This window comes from Aythya marila (assembly GCF_965140915.1).
Source record: "Aythya marila genome assembly, chromosome: 6".
NCBI lineage: Eukaryota > Metazoa > Chordata > Aves > Anseriformes > Anatidae > Aythya > Aythya marila.
Genome location: NC_139047.1, coordinates 24,730,701 through 24,750,246, shown reverse-complemented (window position 1 = coordinate 24,750,246; position 19,546 = coordinate 24,730,701). Strand labels below are relative to the sequence as shown.

General features: G+C 46.2%; 1 protein-coding gene across 1 annotated transcript in view; it reads left to right on the top strand.

Moving 5' to 3' along the window:
* The window catches only part of PDIA5 (protein disulfide isomerase family A member 5), a 96,847-nt gene that overhangs the window by 8,108 nt on the left and 69,193 nt on the right, over nt 1-19,546 (top strand). The window contains exons 2-4 of the mRNA XM_082763037.1: nt 2,552-2,678; nt 5,826-5,913; nt 18,729-18,812. Coding sequence (XP_082619163.1) covers nt 2,552-2,678; nt 5,826-5,913; nt 18,729-18,812 — 299 coding nt within the window. The remainder of the gene's footprint in view (nt 1-2,551; nt 2,679-5,825; nt 5,914-18,728; nt 18,813-19,546) is intronic.

The window sequence follows — 19,546 nt, the reverse complement described above, 5'->3', positions numbered from 1 at the left end:
ATTGCTGCCGCTGCCTTAGATGCACAGTCAGGGCATTTCTGCCCAACTGGATGCCTTCAGCTCTGGTTTTTATACCCAGGAAAGGCTGCAACATTAATCTTAATTAAAAGGGAGATAATGGTTTATTCTGCAGGGCTGACGCACAGTGGGTTTTGCTCTAAACTAGAGCATCGGAGAAGGGTGCTGTAGTTAAACTGCAGCAAAATGAATAACGTGCATTGATACCTAGGGAGAGATTGGGCAAAGTAACGGAGGAGATTTGCAATGCAATGTGCTTCTCCCTCGAAGTGCCTGCAGTTCCACCAGCGCAGCGAGTTCTCTCTTAGTGGCACCGCAGACAAAGCAGTAGTTAAAGCTGTCACCGTTTCCAGAATCCAATTTTTCAAAAGGTTTATAGCTCTGCCATTGTAACAAAAAAAAAAAAAACCTCTGAAATTGGCTAAACAGCCTTTCCATCTGGAAAAGACAGGAAATACGTGTGCTTCGAAGCTGTCGGTAAAGCGGTACGGATGCTTTACACCAAGTTCATAATACCATTCGGTGTCAGGTTGAAAGTGGCCTTTGTAGCTTTTTTGTACTCCAATTCTTTCTTCTCAGCAGTGAGCTCATAACTTCTTACCCTTATTTAGCTGTGATTTGCTAAACCGAGGGAGTTGCCTGCGGTTTCACTCTTTCCATCTGTCTTCAACCTTGGTTTCAGTGAAGGTTAGGCTTAGCCTTCTGTAACTCAAGATAGAAATGAAACTTGAGGCTACTTGGAGAACTGCAAAAAGTTGGGGTGAAGAGAAAGTGTTTAAAAATATTTGGGATTAAAGAGATCTGCTCAGAAGTCCACGTTAGATTAATCCCTCCTGCAAAGCCCCTGACTGCAATCATTTTGAAGCGTGAGTGTGAACGGCTGCCTCACCTCGCTTGGCACAACTATATTTGTCTGCTTTGATTGACAGCGCCATGCATTTATCTCACAAAATACACAAATGATTCACATTCATCAGCCTGAAGGAGGAAGGTTGAGCTCTGGACATCTGGATTTAGAAGAATGAGCGGCTGTCAGGTGAAATAAAGCATCGAGGATGTTTGCGCTGAAGGTAGCGGCGTACCTGCAATTGGCTTTTTCCCTTCTCGCAGGATCCACGGGACTCTTGCCTATGCAGTGGGGTGATTTGTTCACCCTAAGCCTCTTCAGCCTCTTGTGCTTTTGTATTTTACATTGTAGGTCCATCTTCTGGTGCCTTCCAATTCCCAAGCCTGTCCTGAGGGTGACAGCCCTCCTGGCTCGCCGCTCCCTTGCACCTCCTCGCCCTTTCCACGTGTGAAAAAAACTTCTGGCGCTTGCAAAACGTGGCTGATAGGTGCAGATTTTGTTTCTGGGCCTCAGTGACGTGGTGTTTGCAAATAACTGAATTTGTAATGCGATGTGAAGCTTGGGGCTGCGTCTTCTGGCTTGGGTTGGCTTAGTGCCTTGTTTTTGCAGGCGGCAGTCTGTAATGCCCGGGGTGCAAGGGGAACAGGCTCGCTCTTCTCCCCATCTACCCTGGACACAGATTTCAGAGCCCAGTTGGAATGAGACGTGACCAAAATTAGTCCCGTAATTAAGGAAACGTTGAACCTCTTGTGTGTGTTAGGCAAATGAACTAAAGCTTTTAGCCAAGCAATTAAGTGTTAAGGTTTTACTGTAAGGTGAATGTAAACTAGATAATTTCTCCAGCTAAGCTTCCCATAATCATTCCATTAGTATGAATTCATTACTGTGCAGAAGGGAGGCAGCGTAGCCTGATGGATAAGATTATTATTATTATTGAAGATTATTGCAGTACAAACGAGCAGTGAGGCCCCAGCTGAGGTTATGGTTGTATTTTGCTAGTTTTACTTCATGGCAGGCTAAAAGACAAATTCTGCTCTGGAGCAGTCACGATTTAAATAGACCAAAGGATGCAACAAAAGAAATGATTTCTTTGCATAGATGCAGATCTGAGACGAGAGAGGGTTTTTGGTGGTGGCTGTTAGCGCCGTGTGCGGACACAATTACTGACAAAGGAAACGAAAACAGAATTTGTCTGCTCTGTGTCAGCCTAGGTTCGTTATTTATCTTCATGGCTCTCTCTGCCTTCTGTGGAGTATGAAAGTACTTGGCTGGGTTTTCAAAATATTCAGAGATCGAGGAACAAGAGGGCTTTCAAAGTGGTATTTCGCTGCTTCTCTCGTTACAGTATATTAAATTTACATAGGAATTTTCATTTGATTATCTGACTAAGGAACAGACTTGTAAAGGGGATGACTTCTTAACCGAAAACACATTTATTGACGTTGTGTTTACCTCATCTTTCCACATCGGAATGCTTGCCAGGGGTGGTGTTGGTCCAGTTTCAGTAAATCACGTGTATGGCTTTTTTTTGTTTGTTTAGTTGGTGAAATCAATATAACAGTTTATTTAAGGCAGCACATCTGCAGATTGTGATACAGGTCAAGGCAATTTCAAAAGCAGTCTTTGCTTTGTTTCTCAGTGTTGGAAGCTGTTACTGATGTTTCTCATGTTGTTTTTTTTCTGTAGGCATTCCTGCCACCCTTTGGGTATTCATTGAAGGTGTCTCCACTCATCGAAAAAATAAGTGACCACAAGGACTTTAAGAAGCTTCTCAGGACACGAAATAATGTACTAGCTCTGTACTCCAAATCTGGTGAGTTCTCCTGTTCTTCTGGACGTCACAGCTCTTTCAGCCCACCAAGTGTTTGCAAACATCTGTGTGCAGGTTAGGACCTGTGTCCTCTGCTCTAGTGCAGAAGCTCCTGATGTTTCAAGGTAGAAGAGGCTTCTTAACTTGGTCTGCTAATTGCCCTGTCATGTTGGCAGAAATGTACCTTCTGGCTTTGTCTCCAAAAATGGTGGCTTGTAAAAGCCATCAGTCAGAGCTTTCTGGTGTGTTTATCGCAGCAGTTTGCAAGCTTTGATTTCCTCGTGACACTGAAAGGCTTAATGATAGTTACAGTACTGAAATCAATCCGTCCTTGCTTTTGACAGCTTTGGATGTCCCACGGTTGTCTTTCAACTCTAATCAACAAAATATAAAAATAAAAAATGAGCTGCTTGTGTGAGAGGGAGAGAAATGGCTCATTTCACGTCATGCCACCTGTCCCCTTAAATTTCTTTGCTGCCTTCTCTCTCACTCAGGCTCTCATAGTTGTTCCCTCTTGCTTGTCTGTGTGTGTTTGCTTTTCCTCTTGCTGTGATCTGCTCCTTCTGTACCTTTTCTCATTTGTCACCTTGTTTGTTTTGGTGCTTTCTTTTTTTGTGGCACCACGTAAAATGGAGAAGCAACCTTAAGCTCCATATGCAACTGCAGAATGCTGGTGTGGACATGGAAATCATTGGCTGGCAGGGAAAAAAAAGGCACTACTAAATTTATTTTCTTTAATACTGTGCAGATGCAGTGTTATTTTGGTGTTGTTGCTTCCTTTACTTCCCTGCAGGCCAAGTGGTGCAAGATAATGTTTTGCTTGGTGGGTTGGGTACTCTCTGCCTTACCTGTTGCAGAGCTTTTATCTCAGAGGCAATGAGCTTAGGGATATGGTTTAATGGGGACTGCTAGCGTTAGGTCAGAGGTTGGACTTGATGATATTGAGGTCTCTTCCAACCTAGAAATTCTGTGATTCTGTGACATTGATAGAATTGCTCTGAATTTATCAAATCAGAGCAGTGTGGGGCAGACCTAAGCCTACCCCCCAATATCAGAGAGCTTCACGGACAAAAATGTGCAGAATTAGCTTTATTTTGTAAAGATGGGCTTATACTAAGATAGTTAAAATATCATATATGAAAATTTCTGTTACAAAAATATTTGTGTTTAGTTATAATGGGAAACTTTGAGTGCTTGAATGAGCAAATGGTTTTGCAGTGTCAGGTTCAAAGTGAATCAGAAAAGAGGTTCTAGTGCTTTTTGATTTTGAATGGAACACTTTAGATTTAAAAAAAAAAAAAGACATCTGTATTACTCAGCTTTTTAAAGGGAAACTTCTTCTTATGCTTAATACTTTAAGTAGTGGTTGCTTTCATTTTTAGTAGCACAACCAGAACACTTTGGCTCTGATACTCATCATATAAATGTTGTCCTTTGGGCATCGTTCTAAAAGTATGTTGTGGAGATTTTTTTTTTCTGTTTTTATTATTTAATTGCTTGGTTTTAGCAATCTAAAGCACTGCCTGCAGAGCTGGCTGTGGGATTAATGTTTCTTCCTCACACAGCGATCCTTGCACAATTAGTAAGTTCGTGCATAACTGTCACCCAGTGAAGAAAAAAGGCAAGGGGAGGAAAAAAAAAAATGAGAATAGAGGTGCAATTCTAATCCCAGTTATACATCCCCTAGCTGTGATGAGAAATTAGCCAACAACCGATTATACTGCTGAAAAAAAGGCTTTGCTTCTCAGCTGAGTGTAACTCAATGAGTATTCCTGTCCCATGCAGAAAATTCATGAAAATCAGAAAATTTCAGGAGAAGTCCTTGTTTACAGGGGGCGTTCAGTTCAGCCTCCCAGCTGGATGTCCTGCCAGGGCTGCACAGCTAGTGAGTCTTGTAGGACAGGTCTGTTTAATTTGCAGTCTTTCTTTATTGGAGTTCTTCAATCTGTTCTGCTGTCAGTACGCAGGAAGAATTGCCACGGGTCTACATCCCTGTGCTGCGGAGAGGTGGTGGTTGAGCATTACCAGCACTGGGGGTAGGAGAGTTTCCTAAGAGCTAACGTGAGTGGGCTGAAGGCTCTGATGGCACAGGCCCAAGAAAAGACTGTTGAATACAAAAAAAGTCCTTTCTGTCTCAGGAGATTGTTGAGATAAAAATTGTGGAGGCTTAGGAATGATTTGAGGGGAACTATTACTACTTGCTGGCTCTCCTCATCTGCTCAAACCATGGGTCTTCATTTTCTCTGTTGCTGGAGACACGTTATTTTTCTACGTAGACATCTGATCTGCCCCAATATAGCCATTCCTAAATTCAATTAGGTGAACTGGTTGTGGAGCAGCAGCAGGTAACGTAGTTCCAGGAATTTTTTTTCTGTTTTATTGAGGCTGGAAACAGTCTCATATTAGACTTTTGGGGGAACTGATGCTTGTTTGAATCTGTATCTTTCTTTCCTGAGCTCTTGTCCCATTTTTCCTCTCTGTTTATTTTTAATGCCATTTATGGGAGTGTTTTGGAATGGAAATGGTTTGCAAAATCATCACATGTCAGGACATTGTAAAAATCTCAGTTGACTGTTTATTATGCAGCCAGTTTTTGGAAGGGTCTTCTCTGGGTGCTTTCTGCTCTTAGTTTTGAGCTCCTCACGACTGTTGGTTTGGGTGTTTCCAAGGGTTATTGTGAGAGTAGCAGCGTGTTGTTGTGTGTGTGTTTCAGGGATGGAATTGAAGCAGGCAGACACGCTGAATGACTTGCCCTTACAGCTGATGAAGGTCCTTAATGAGGTGCTCTAATTAGCAGACAGTGCTAGAAACCAGTTAATGCCCAGCCACAGGAAAATGACAGCGTGGGGATGGGAGCTGATTTGCAGGAGAGGACATGGTACAGCTCCACAAATGTAGGTCAGGGAGTGTAAGGAGGTCTGAGCTCCAGCGTGCTGTTTGAGGGGGGTTGTGGAGGGAAGGAGCCACCCAGGTCCAGCTGTAGCCAGCATTCCTTCTAGTTTACAGAAGGTTTTGCAGATCCCCTTCTTACTGGTTTCTTCAGATTGGAGATGATGTTATTCCAGTGCTTCAGAACAAAGGAATGCACCGCTGTGGTTTTCTGTGTGCAGTAATAATGCTGTTGGTGATTTATTTTTCTTTTTCCTCCAGCTGCTGCTGCGGAAAGCTCGCTCAGGTTACTGTCCAGCGTGGCCCAGGAGGTGAAAGGACGAGGTACTATAAGCTGGATTGACTGTGGGTATGTGACGTGCTGTTTTTCTTTCTTTTTCCCCTGCCCTCCCCTTCTGGCTTTTGTTGCTGACTTCACATTTTTGCCAGCTCTGAAGCTTTTTGCCTGTAACTGAACCCACACCGCTCTGTGCAGCTTGTTCATAACCGCAGGGAGCCCACATCTCACCGCCCTCTGCCTTCCTTCGGGCCGTCGGTGGGGGATCGGTTCTCCCCTGTGGCTGTTGTCACTTCTCCTGTGACAGCGTGCTTTCAGCCTGAGGCTGGGGACCCCTTCTGCAGCAGCGCCTTTCATGGGGGGCCCGTGGCGTGGAAACTCTGACTGCTCCAGCGTTCCCACAAGCAGGGCGAGGAATAATCCCACGTCACGCCTCAGCTGGAGGGCAGCGCAGCTCTGCTCCGACAGCAAACGTTGCGTGTGCTGTAGGGCTGCTGGGTTTTGAAGTGTCCACCCATTTCTGTTTCTCACTGAAATGTGTTTTCTCTTAAAGGACTTCCTCTGCGCTTGTAGGGCCGTGACAGTGTTTGACGTGAAGGCAGGGAAACTTGTTTTTGTAAGTGGTTGCCTGCGTGGGGTGGAACGAAACGAATAGGTGTGTGCTTTCTGGGGTGCAGATCTGAAAGCCTTCCACGTGGTTCTGCCCCGTAACATGTTGCCTGTGGTTTTAGTTAAGTCTGTCTCAGTGCCTCTCTGCCTCTGCAGCTCGAGGGCTGTGCCTGCAGGTGGCAAATTCTCTTCCCTGCTCTGCAGAGGAGCAGGTTGCTGCCTACCTGTGCGTTTGGGTGGGTCTCCACGGTGCAAACAAATTGTGTGCTGTGCACAGATCCGTCATCTCTGAAAACTGTGTTTTAGAAACCAACTTCCACCCATCCAGTAGTGAACCAGGATAAATCATTGGTAAATCCGAGTGAATGCACTTTTGTGCTCCTGCCTTCTGTGCGCGTCCTGCCGGGCTGGTCCAAGCGCACAGACGTTTGCAGCTCTGCCCAGCTGGCGGGGAGCGCTCCCAGTCATCAGCTGGCAGAAAGCAGGGCTTGGTGAAGCCTGTCCCAGTTCCCACCTGCTGAAGAGCCAGCAAATAAATTGTGTTGACCCTGAAGAGGGGAAAGTTGTGGGGGGATGTGGCATATCTCTGGAAGCCAGTCTCCTTTTCTAATGAAAGCGCTGATAAACAGCTTTTGGTTGTTAGCAATGAAGGCTAGTGAATAGAGTAATGGGCCAGATCTTGGCTTCAGTCTCTAATCAGCGCTATTTGTGACAGCAGAGTGGTTGCTTTACCTTTGTGTCCCTTATTTCCCTTTGTTTTAGACTGCCTCTGTGTTGTGGGACTTGCTGCTTGCTCTGTGTGCGTGCGTGCAAGTGGTGTGTGTGTGCAGCTCCTGGGACGAGGAGGCCCTTTGGCTCTTCAAGATGCTGCTGTAATGCAACTCAGCAATAGCCAATATCTTGCAATAAATCTCCAGGATTTATTTTAGTTCTGAGTTGGGAAAGGAAGGATTCAGTGTTTAGGATTTGCATTTGAAATCCATGCAGGTATTGGCACTTAATTCAGTGGTTCAGTCTCTGCTCCTGAACTTGTAAATGGTTTTGATGGGGAGGGAAGCGCGGTGCTTTTACTGTAAAATAAAACTTGAGTTTTTTAAAAAGGAAAATTTTTAAAATAAAACTTGAGATTTCTCTTCAGCTTTTGGAGGCAGAGATAGTCCTGACAGTCCTTGAGCTCGTCCTGTGGAATAATGGCAGGTAGCAAAGGTGGTCTTTTTTTATACACACACGCCAAAGAAAAAGCAACAAATGGCTTGAGCCTGAACCAAATTTTTTGGTTGATTTGCTTGTTAGACCTCTAGAGCATTCTGAAATCAGTCTCAGCTTTTTAGTGACTCTTAAACCTTTTTTTCTTGATTTTTTTTTTTTTCCCCTTTGATTACGGCTTCTTTTAATACAGGTGGCTGCCTGCATCACCCCAACAATAACAAGAGAGAGGCTGCAGGAGTGCTGTCTGCCACTCGTCTCAGAGGACTGGGAGCAGCTGAGCCCTGCCAGAGCTGCCCAAGCCGTTCACCCAGCACAAGCATGCTGCGAGGCTTATTTTCAAGTCTTCGTGCCGAAGCAAACTGCACGCAGATGCCGGGATATTTACAGCCCAGGCTCAATTTGTTTTACAAATATTGACAAGGAATGGCTTGTTTGGCAGCAATATTTAGCAGGGAATTTTGGCTTTGCTCATCACACCCCGCTGTAGCGCACTTCTTTGCCTTCAGATCTAAGCGCTGGCGAGGTTGGCATCCACGCAGAGTTGTGGTTTGTGTCTCTGCTTCCCTGTGGCGGTGACAGCAGTCTTCTTCTTCTCTTTATTGGCTGTGGGTTTGGTGTTTTTTGTTTTATTTCTTGTAATTCCCCTTCCTCCCTTCATATTCGGGAGAAAGAAAACATATTGCTCTGCTGATGGAAATGGTTGTTCGTTACCACGTCCCAGCAGTGCAGAGTGGGGCGGGCAGGTCTGTGGCTGCCTGCCTGAGCTGCTGCTCGTGTGGGAACAATGCTCCCTGTCCTGGGCTTCGGTTCGGTCTGTGGTCTGAGACAGAGGTTAGGCTCGAGCTTTTGGTTCCAGGTTGGGCGGTCTCAGGAGGCTGCCACTCAGTTTGTGGCTCTGCAGCAGGATCGCAGAGGTCCCTGGAGCACCAGGGCTTATGTGACAGAGGACCGGGATGTGCCAGGTACCCCTCTTCCAGCACAAGGAGGCTTACTTGGCTGAAGTGCCCTGCAGGAGCAGGGCTGTGGGGAGCACAGTGCACTGGGGACGCCTCTCTGTGTGGTTTTGCAGCTAAGGGCCTCGTGCATGGGCGCTTTGAATCGGTTCACACAGGCAGGTGGGGGCTGCTCGCAGCATTGGAGAGGTCACTTTTTGCTCCTGTGTGGTTCTATACATAATTAAACATGAAGTTAGTTCAATTATGAATAAAAGACCTACAGATGAAGTGACAAAAATGTGTTTTATTCTTGCCTTTCCATGCTTTAATTAGGAATTCCTTGCTGAGATGTTTGATGTTGAATGAAGGGAGGTGTGAGATGACAGAATAGTGAGTTGTTAATGTCTGCTAAGATACAGTCTCCTGCCTGCTAGCTGCTTTTTGTGGCTGTGGGTTTAAACAGAGCTCTCTGCTACCTTGCATTTGTTTATTTTTTCCCTGGTGCTTGCTCCCAAGCTGAGTTTGGGCTAACTGGTAGCATGGCTAGAGCAGTGGTGCATGTTGATAAATCTCATTCAGAGTGTCCCAGAAAAGATGGATCGGTCTTGTGAGCAAGTGCCTTGGGACTCATGCTCAGGGCGACACCCTCTTACAGGAGCTGAGAATCTCTCAGCTCCTGTTCCTGGCTCTGCCATTGAGTCCTTGCTATTAATCTGTGCCGTTTAAAACAGAAAAAGGTGTATCTGTTTTCCAAGCAGTTGGATAAATATTGCCTGATTCATTAGTTAATATTTATAGGGTTTGGAGAACTTTGAAAGGAAAAATGCTACAGCAGCACAAATGGGCACTGCTCATTTAGCGCGTTCAGATGCTGTTGGGTGGGCGTGCAAGCAAGACGGGGACCGGGTTATTTATTGAATTCTGTTTAGTAGCAGGCTGATAGAAGTTCTGAAAATGGAAGGGATTCAGAAGGGAGCTGGAAGCTTAAGATGCCTGCAAAGAGAAGCTGTGCTGTCCTGCTGTGTGATCTCTGCATCCAGCTGCAATGAAATGTGAGTCAGGGTGTGATGGACCTGGTGTGGGCAGGCTGATCCCATACGTGTGGTCCAGAGCCTCTGCATCCTGCAGAGTCCCTCCTGTCCCTGAACCCCATCTTCTGAACCATATGAGAAGGGGGTTGAGCGTAGATGTACTTAGGTAAAAGTTCTGTGTAAAAACAGAAACTTGCTAGCAAATCGTAATGGTGGTGAGTAAAAGGCACAAAGTGACATGTGTGGGAGCACAGTGAGCTGAGCTTAATGCTTGAATGAAAGGCAATTTTTGTGCCTTTTGTGAAATTAGTGCTTTCTGTCCAGAGCATAATTGCTCTTACTGTAAAATCCTGTGGTAGGCAGAAGTGGGGAACGTGTGAGGCTGCTGATGGGGTAGCCCTGAACCAGAGGGATGCTGGTGTTTCCTCAAATAGAGGAGAGCCGTGTCTTGGACTCCTGGTTCTTCTAGCATGGTTGCTTACCAAAAATCAAATACCTGAGTAAAGTGTCTGCCTGCTGCCCTGTGGAACTGCAGACCAGGCACACCGTGCATACAGGTGGTGCTCCTTGTGTGCATGTTTGATTTTTAGCATAACTCCTACCCAGTTGTGTAGACGGGTATTTTGAAAAAAGCACCCATTTTCTTTGGCTCTGGGTAAATATTCCCTGCTCAAGCTCGCATGGTTCCCTTTGCTGTAGGTCCCAAACATAAACAAAGCTGTGTGGTTCCCATCTGCTGTCATAGCGCATGTGCTTGGCTTTAGCACATCAGACTGCTAGGGAGAGGAAGAGCCATATGGCTAAAATGTCTGGCTAATTTTTGGTTGGTTTTAATCCTGCTTCTCCCGCTTCGGAGTCCTGTGTGCCATTCCCGTAGTCCCTTTCCCCAAAAGCTTTTTTTAAGTGTTGCAGCCCTGTGACACTTAGCATAGGGGTGAGGTGTTTCCCTCAGCATCCCACCCCAATCTGGCTGGTAAAGTGGCCCCTTGGAGGCAACGTATCTAAACACCTGCTGGCCCAGAAGAGAGCTAAACCTAGTCAGTAGTCTTCTTTTCTGGGATGCCCCCAGTTTCTGTGTTTGTATGCCTTTTAGATTAAATCTTTCTTCCCAAATTTTTGACTTCCTAATGCTTTGATATAGTAAGGCTTTACCCATACACAATCATAAATTAATTTATTTAATGCCTTGGAACAGGAGAGAGAAATTTCAGAAACAAGGCTGCTGGTACAGATGGCATTAAGTGTCTTTTTGCTCTTTAGTTTCTACCTTCGCTCCCCTAAAGCCGATCAGAAATAGGATTTATTTCAGAGTAAGTCTACTCATCTTCCTTCTTGCAGTTGCATTTTAAAGCTGATGAAAAGCTTTGAAATTGCAAATAAAATTGACCAGATCTAATGGGGAGAGAAAAGGAAAGAAGAAAGGAGCATGCTTGCACTGATGTAGCCCCTTTCATCCAAGGGTGTTTGTAGTGTTGGGATTTCTGCCTTTTTCCTTCAGCTGCCCTGAAGGTGAAGGGTGGTGGTGGATGGTAAGTGATGCTTGGTGCCAGCAAAGAGGAGCCCATTCCCAGTCGGGTTGGGGAGAGTATACCAGGTATCTGTAAGGAATGGCTTGCAAGCATAGTTGTACTGACAACACGATCTTTGTATGAATGTGGTTTATATGGGCAAACTGTGCATTTGCAGCACGGATTTCCAATGCCTTCCTCCTCCTGTCTCTTTTGTAACCTCTGTGCAGGTGATGTCAATTCACCTTAAAGCCATTTTACATCACAGTCAGAGTGGCCGTGCAGGAACTGCTGCTCCATCCTCAAAAACCTTCCCTTAGGTAAGCTCTTGGTTCCTAACATGATAAACCTGCTCAGTCTGGGGTGTTGCACTAACTCAGAAATAGGGAGCATTTAGCTGAAATCCGCTCTAGTGCCTGGCCATACAAGTCTGGGTTCCTATTGCAGTGTCAGCCTAACCGTGTGTGTGCCCCGATTCGTGTTTTGCCTTGAGGCAGTGATTAACCTTCAACGTTGTAATTTTTCAGTCTTTAATGAAGAGTAAATGAGCTAAGAGTTGATGAGAAGTTACCTCGGTTTTCTTGCAGTTACTATTTCGTTTCAAAAATCCTCTGTGTGCTCTCCAGGCTCATCATGCAGCAAGAAGCCATAAAAGAGGTGGCAGAGGAACAGTACGATATGCTGCAGCTTCCTTGAGCCTGGAGGTGGGACATCCAGAACCTGCCTTCGTGTGGTTTTATTTAGGATGAATTCAAAGGTACAGTGTTAGTGCTCGTGTCCAGGTTAGGAGAGTGTCCCTCTGCACCTAGGTGAGGAGGGTTAGAGATGGCTGGGACGTGTCTGAAGAGGAAGGCTTCATCTTCATAAAGAGTTCAAGTGCTTTGCGTTTCTAGAAGTTCCTTTGGTAGCTCCTTTGCAGGTGTGCACCTTATTTCTGTGCAGGTACATGAGCTGCTGAGTGCCTCTTACTAATTTATATTTCCATGGAAAGTAACATTCATTATTACTGACTTTCTACAGGGCTGGAGCTTACGCTGTATAATTTTTTTCCTTAATTGGTTTTGTTTGATGATACCTGTCACCTTTTTGTCTTGGGGTTCTTTCTGTTCTTTAGCTCACTCTTGCTTTTAGTGAGAATTAATCTCATGGGTTTTAATTTTGGGAAAAGACTTCTTTTCGATCTCATTTCTATAGATTCTTGGTCTCTCTAATTGACTAATGGGCACAGTCATTTTTATTGGATGCCTGCTGGTGCTGGGTCTCCACAGCACAGGGATTTTTCTGTTTGCATTCCTGGCACGTTTCAGGGGGAACATTTGGAGCAGAAGGCTCTGAAGATTGCCCTGTGGGTCACAAAGGGGCTTTCTGCTGTGCTCTGGAGGGGAAAATCAAACCTTAAATTCAGAAGAGAGACTGCCCTGTCAGCCTGCTAATCCGAATCTTTAATTCTTTCCAGCAGCACACTTTCCCTTTCTGGTCTTCGCGTTCTCCATCCCTTTAAAGATTCAAGCTTTTCGTCTACCGCCTTGTTTGAGCTGCTCATTTGTTCTGTGCCATGGAAACCTGCTGCTCTTGTTACTTGTTTTGAAAGTTCATTTCCATAAGGAATCTAGAACAGTGACAGAGCGTTGCTTCCTCTTCAAAGACAAATTCAACGTTTTAAGCTTCCTGTTTTTATTTCTTCTGTGTCCATCCCTCTTGGGTACTGTTCCTATTTTGTTTGGCTGCAGGTTCTTAAAGCCTCCTCCTGAGCGTAGTATCTAAGTGCCCGGCTGCACCAAGAGCTGTGTGTGTGTGTTTTCTGCTCAAGTAGATGTAAGCCATTACCGGCCACTGGCTGCTTAGCACAGCTCTTTGGAGAAGTGCTCTTGCAAGCCAGGCTGATGGTTTGAGAAGTGATTTTTTTTATTCTCTTATTTCAGGTCTGTCTCAGAGCGATACAGGAGGGTCTGGGATTGTCAGAGAACACGAGGAGCCTTACAAACGGGGCATGCAGTAAGCAGAGGTGGTAGCAGCTGCCACCCCAGACTAGGAGGGAGGATGACACAGAGGCAATGCCCCCCAGGCTGAGAGGAGGGGGTTTGGGCACGTCGGTCTGTTGTCATTTGGTCAGCAGAGTATGCAAGCTGCTGCGATGTGAACGGCCTTGTTGGAGCTGAGGATTGATGATTGGAAGGAGCGTAGTCAAAATGCCATATTGGCCAACGCACAATGGCTAATGAATCGTGTTTTTTGATTTCTGAACCCTGCAGGAGCAAATCCAACTACAACTGACTGCTAATGACTTCCTCTCTCAGATTAGGCTTGCAAGTACAAATGCAGTTTTTATTTTTATGCGGCTTGTCGAAATTTCTGGCGTTGACACCCCCTTTCGCTGCCTTTTTTTTTTTTTTTTTTTTGGGTCACAAGCTCAATTAGTTGTTTGGCAGGCTCTCAACTCCCTGCTTTCTCAGGATGTTCATCAGCCTGTTGTCTGGAGAGGGTACTCTCTGGAAGATAGCCAGAGGGCACTGCAAAGGCTGTGCATTGGGCCGGGAAACCCTGTTTGATAATTCAGTTCCGAGGGGTAGTCTGAAACTGCACTTCCCTGAAATTATAGCTGGAGTTGTTCTCTGTATGCTGCTTTTCACCGCGGTGTAAGGGAATGAAAGCAATTAAACAGCAGAGGCAACAGTGAGAGAGTGCACTGATAACCTGGTGACAGCCTTGATGGGTGCCTTCCAAAGCTTGTTCCAGCGTTGGACAGCTTGTTTTATGGGCAGCCCTGCTATGTGTCTGCCTGCTCCTCCTCCTGACCTGCTGTCTCATCTCTTCCAGCTGTTGGGACAGTGGCAGCGTTTCTGTACAGCAGAGCCTCCATCCTGGTGGGGTCTACAGGTGCAACTGATGCAAGGGACTGCTGAAGCATCACTGAGACGCGTTGTTGAGCCTTGTTTCAGAGACAGATACCAGATTTTTATCTGCTCTCCAGACCGTGAGAGCTGTGGTTCGTGTGGTTATGTGATGTGCTGATTGGAGAGCAAGATAGTGTGGTTGCATGCACAGAAGCTGACCTTGTTACTTAAATCAGTGCTGCTGCAGTGTTTTTGTAAATCACCTCTCTGGTGTCTGGGAACGCTGTGGGTACAGGTGAGAAGGGAGGTTTGGGCCCGTCTGTGTTGCAGACGCCAGCACCGTCTGAGTGACGTGGCTGCACAGCACATGCACACGGTGCTGGTACGTTGGCAACTTTCTGATGGCATTTTTGTCACCTGCTGAGTGAGGATCTGGCAGTCATTCCACACCCTTCCTCCCCAGAGGATGCGGTGGTGGTGGGGTTGTTTTCCCATCTTGCTGAGGAGCTGGAGGTCAGCAGGACGTGCTGAAGGCAATATTTAGGGAGCTGGAGAAGGTCTTGTTTGTGCTTGTGAGGAAGGCTGGTGCTGCAGATGTTTGGTCTTACCCTGCTGCCTTCATGACCTGCCAGGACAATATCTGAGTTTGCCCCAAGGTTGGTATCTTGTGCTGCTACCTCCAGGCACTGTCTCTTAGTCATGATCTATCCAGATTGGACTTGTTTTGTTTTCAGAAATCTGTGTGGACCTAGTGCAGCCAAACGAATTCTTGTATTCCTCCTGCCTAGCTGTGTTAGCTGCCCTGTTCTTCCCCTCTCTGAATTACCTCACCAGGCTGTTGCTAAAGCCTCTCTGGGTAGCTCGTGCCGCCAGGGACTGCCACCAGGTTTTCTCACCTCTTTTGCACCCTTCTGGCCACGAGCCAGCAGCTCCCCAGCCTGCGGCAGAGCATCCTGCACTGCTCCTGATGAGTGCCTGTGGGAATGTGTCCCGTTTGGATGTTGGCTTCGCCAGTTGTGATCCAAAGGAGGTCAGATCTCCTTAGCAAGCCCCCATCCTCCTCCCATCCTGGCAGCAGATGGCTGCCCCTGCAGAGTGATTATTCATGCCATCTAGCACCGACAAGGGACTTGAGAGGTTTGCAGGGAGTGCTGCTGTTGGGGCTTTCTGCCAGCTCCACTCTAACCCCAAATGACAGAAAAGCCTACCAGGAGAGGAGACGGAGATGTGCCTGGAGAGGATGCGGTGTTCCTATGATGCGTGCTGTCCTTGTTGTTTAGACTCCTTGCTTAATTCAACTCAGACCTTTTATGCAAGCTGCTGTGTGTCTCTGCTTCTCCAGGAGTGTTTTGCAGCTCCAGTTTGGTTTTGCAGGAGTGGGGAGTGTGGGGAAGGTGCCTGTGGGAGAGGAGGGAAGCCATGCTGATGCCCCACTTACAGTTCGACCTTATTGCCATGTAGCTGCTGGTTGGGTTCTTCGTGATACTGCAGATAAGGTGATGCTTTGGATGGTTTTCCAGAGAGATAAAGCTTTAGGAGTGCCCGCAGGCAAAGCAGGGCCCCTTTCAGCAGTAGCACAGCAGGGATCTGCGAAGTTTGAATTGCTCTGCACAGAAATGCCACGAGGCAGCTGAGGATGGCTCCTGGGGACACGTTACTGAGCCACCCTCAAGCCAACATCTGGAGCGCGTTGGCCTGGGTGGCAGAGGGTTCATTTGGGGGGCATTTTGTTTGTTGTCCATCAGTGTCCCGTCCCCCGGCATCAGTTGTTGTAACAAACTCTTATACTGCCTCTTCAAGTGGCATAATTAAATTGTAAGAACCGGAGTCCTAATTACCCTCTCCCTTGTGGGAGCTGAGAAGCTCGTCTTTGGAGAGAGGCTGCTGGCTGCGATCCAAAGGAGACGAATCTCAGAGCAGGCTGCATCTGTGTTGATATTTACTCATATTAAGGATAATGGTCATTACCAAGTGATATCAGAGCAGGGCTGCTCTTTGCAGGTTATTTTGATCTGGCTGGAAATGAAAGAAGAAGGAAAAGGAGAATGGGTCTGTCTCTGCTGTTTCTGCATGTCTTGTTTTCTGCCTTTTCCAGAGCAATTTCAGCATAGCATCCGAATCGGTGGGCCTGGCATGTGCAAAAATCTGCACTGATGCATGAAAAAAAATTACTGATACATATTTAGACATTTCCTATTCGGGGAATTTGCTCCTCTTCCATCCCTTGCATCAGTGCAGATAGATTGCATAAACAGAGTAAACTCCCAATGCACTGGTGCAGAGAATCAGCCCAGTAAATAGCAAGAGATGTACTGGAGCAAACTGCTGCTTGCTTTCCTGTGATAATGGATGTGCACTCAAGCAGCTACAGGGATCTCTAAAAATGGAGCAATCCTGAAAGCAGGGCAGGCTTAGTCTGTTCCTTCTAGTGAAACAGCTGTTCTTATCTTTCCTTTTTTAATAGAAGCTCATGCAAACGGGAAGGGAGTTGGTAGGCGTTGGAGTGGCAGGAGTTGCTAGTGCCTTGCTTAAGGGTACGTCACTGTGGTCATATTTGGTAGCCTTTCCAACTATAAACACTGCAGAACTTTTTTAGAGATCTAGACTGATAAGCGAGGAAAAATTCCCTATTCTCTGCATTTTTTGAAGTTGCACTGAACTGATGGCAGAACTGGTAGCAGAACTGCCTTGACACCCGTTTTGCTCCTCTGCCCGTGCCAGAACAATTGTCACCACATCCTGGGGTGTCGCAGCCCCTGTTGCTAGAGGCAGGTTTTCAGCATTGCAGTTGCTTACCTCCACCACCACCTAATGTTTGTCTTGACACGGCTGAGGTGACCGCAAATATCTGTATATCCTGGAAGCTTTTGGGAGTGTCTAGAAGGATATTTACAAGCGTTAACTGACCTTAACGTGGGCTGACCTTACCCAACTGCCAAACGTTTAACTCCAGCAGTGCCATAGGTCTATGCCCCTAGATCTGTGTCTGGGGCAAGATAAGAGGGGGGTCTGAAACTGGTGCCTCCTCCTGTGGTTCGTTGACCTGTGAGTCCTGGAGGTTTAGCGCACAGGACTGCAGGTAAGTGAAGACAGGATGTTTCTGGCCCCAGGTTTGGTGGTTTTGCTGTCTTTCTCAGCAGAACTCCAAATCCAGGTTGTTTTGTAACCTGGTTTGGTTGCAAGGAGGGATGTTCATGTTATTCACTGAACAGATAACATGTTTTAGCTCCATCTTCCACTGGAGTCTGGGGAAAACAAAGATGCAGCAAACCGTAGGAAGGTCACTGTCTTCTCAGGCTCAGAACTCCAGCCTCCAGGAGAAGAAAACAAAACGTTTAGGGGCTGCAGTGACTGACTTTGGCTATGATCTGAAAATGTAGGATAAACATGAATCAGTAACACTTAGGAGAAACGTGCTTCTCTAGAATTGGGGGGTTGCAAGTGCTCCTTACTGGGGAGGTGGTTACATGCTCTGCTGCTTCCTTAAAGTACTCCTTTCAGTTCCAGCCTAACGTTCTGATTCCCATGCACGTGTCTGTAGTATCCCCTTCCTTATTTCCAGCCAAAAATAATCGTTTGGGAAGTTTCCATGAAGGTGCGCTGTCATCTTCAGCACACTGCAGACGTACTGTTGGTTGTTCCTCCCGTTTGCAGGAAGGCAGCTGGGGAGCACTGGCAGAATTAGCGCCAGTGCTGGCAGCAGCGCTTCATTTGGTGGGACCCTTGCATCTCGATGCCTCTAATGTATCTCTAATTGGTTTAAACTTGATGGGTTTTCAGTGTTTTCATTTTCTAAAGTGATTTCTCTGTGCAAAAAGTACGAGTTGTCCTCTGCTGGGAACAAGTTTTCAAGCTTTTTTTAATCTTGCTGTTTGTCAATGCAAAGACTGGCTTCATCGGTGTGAATCATCCTCTTCTCTTTGTAGTCCCACTTTTTCACTCATCTCCCCAGGTCCGTGTCTCACTTCACATTCACTCAGCTCGAAGCGGACTTAATCTGCATTTGTGTCATTTAGGACAGCGTATTCCACAAAGACCCTTTACCTCCCACCTAACCAACCCTGCAGTTTCTCCTGTGGCCCTTTTCTCTTCTGTAACTCAGCCTAATGTGGCTCGGGCTGAAAACAATTCACTCTTCTTCAGTTTGAAAACCACCTGCTTCCCTGGTACGGGCCCAGGCCACATCCCTCAGGCATATTGTGGATGGGGTTGCTGGGCTTGGGGCTCCAAAATCTGGACTGATTTTTATTTTCTGTGAGACCTTTTTAAGGCTGGCCACTTCCAATCTGGTCTTGGAGATGCCATGGAGATGATTAATCTTTTTGAGTTAGCTTCTGGCAGATACGAAAGCTGACCTGCTTTTTCTCTTTGAATCTTTTCACAAACTGTGCTCTTTGGCTACCACCCTAACAGTAACAGTCTTGAAAGTTGATTTCCTGAATTTTATATTAATCCTGTGGACAGAAGGTCAACTCAGAGGTGCTTGGACATGCTAGAATGGACTCCTTTTCTGATGGTCAGAGCCTGGCATTGTGGTTTTAACATAGTCCTTTGTGTCCTTACCAGGCAAACCAAAGAATTAAATTGGCTAATGCAGATTTCCACAATGCTTGTCACACAAACTTAGCTGAGCAGCTTCTAAATTAACCATTAGGTGCAACTAATTACTGAAAAGGAAGCAGTGCAATGAGTTTCCAGAACTGAATGCATTTGATTTCTTTTTCTTGTAACCATTTTTCTTCCAATATGTGTTTTTTGCAGTGACACTGAAAGCCGAAAATTATGCAAGAAGATGAAAGTAGATCCTAATTCAAAGGAGAAAGGAGTGGAATTGCTCCATTATAAGTGAGTGCTGGGCTGGGATTTGTAGTTCCTAATTGTTGATGCCCCTGTTAGGACTATTCTTTCTCCTTGCAGCTCTGTTCTGCTGCTGCATGAGGACTTCTTGTTTCTCCTGTGCCTCAACATAAAATTGCTCATGGTTTCGTTAGTTTGGAAGCATACGTTGTAACAGCAGTTAAGTTTACTCTGCTGTTAAATAGTACACATTGAAAATATGAGCTGGACTTGTGGGAGAGATGTCCAGTGAGCTGAAACTACCCGATGCACAGCGTTGGTGGCTGAGATTTGGATCTCTTGCTTTCTCTGTCACTTGCCTACTGGCATGTGCCTTGGGAAAGTGGCTTTACCTCTCTGTGCTTTCTTTTCTGACTTGGGGCAGTACTTTGTAATGTGCCTGGGGAAAGGCAAGTGTAGTGAGAGTGCAAGATTTTTGTTTTCAGAAAATAATAGGAGTGGGAGTATTGTAGATGTAAGAGACACCAAGCAGCTGCATCTCCAAAGATCGTGTCTTAGTAAATTTTCTTGTTAAAGCATCAGAGAGGGATTACTTACTAGAGACCTGTTTGCATGATGTTCTGTTTCTGCATCCTCCCTCTTTCCTCGCTCTTCCCTGCCCCTCCCCTCCCGAACTTGCTGTGGTGTCAATTCTGCTTAGTTCTGGGGCTTTGGCAGGATAATGTTATTCTAGTTAGTGAGAAGTGAGGGAGAGCAGCTGTATGATTTCCAGCAACGCTACT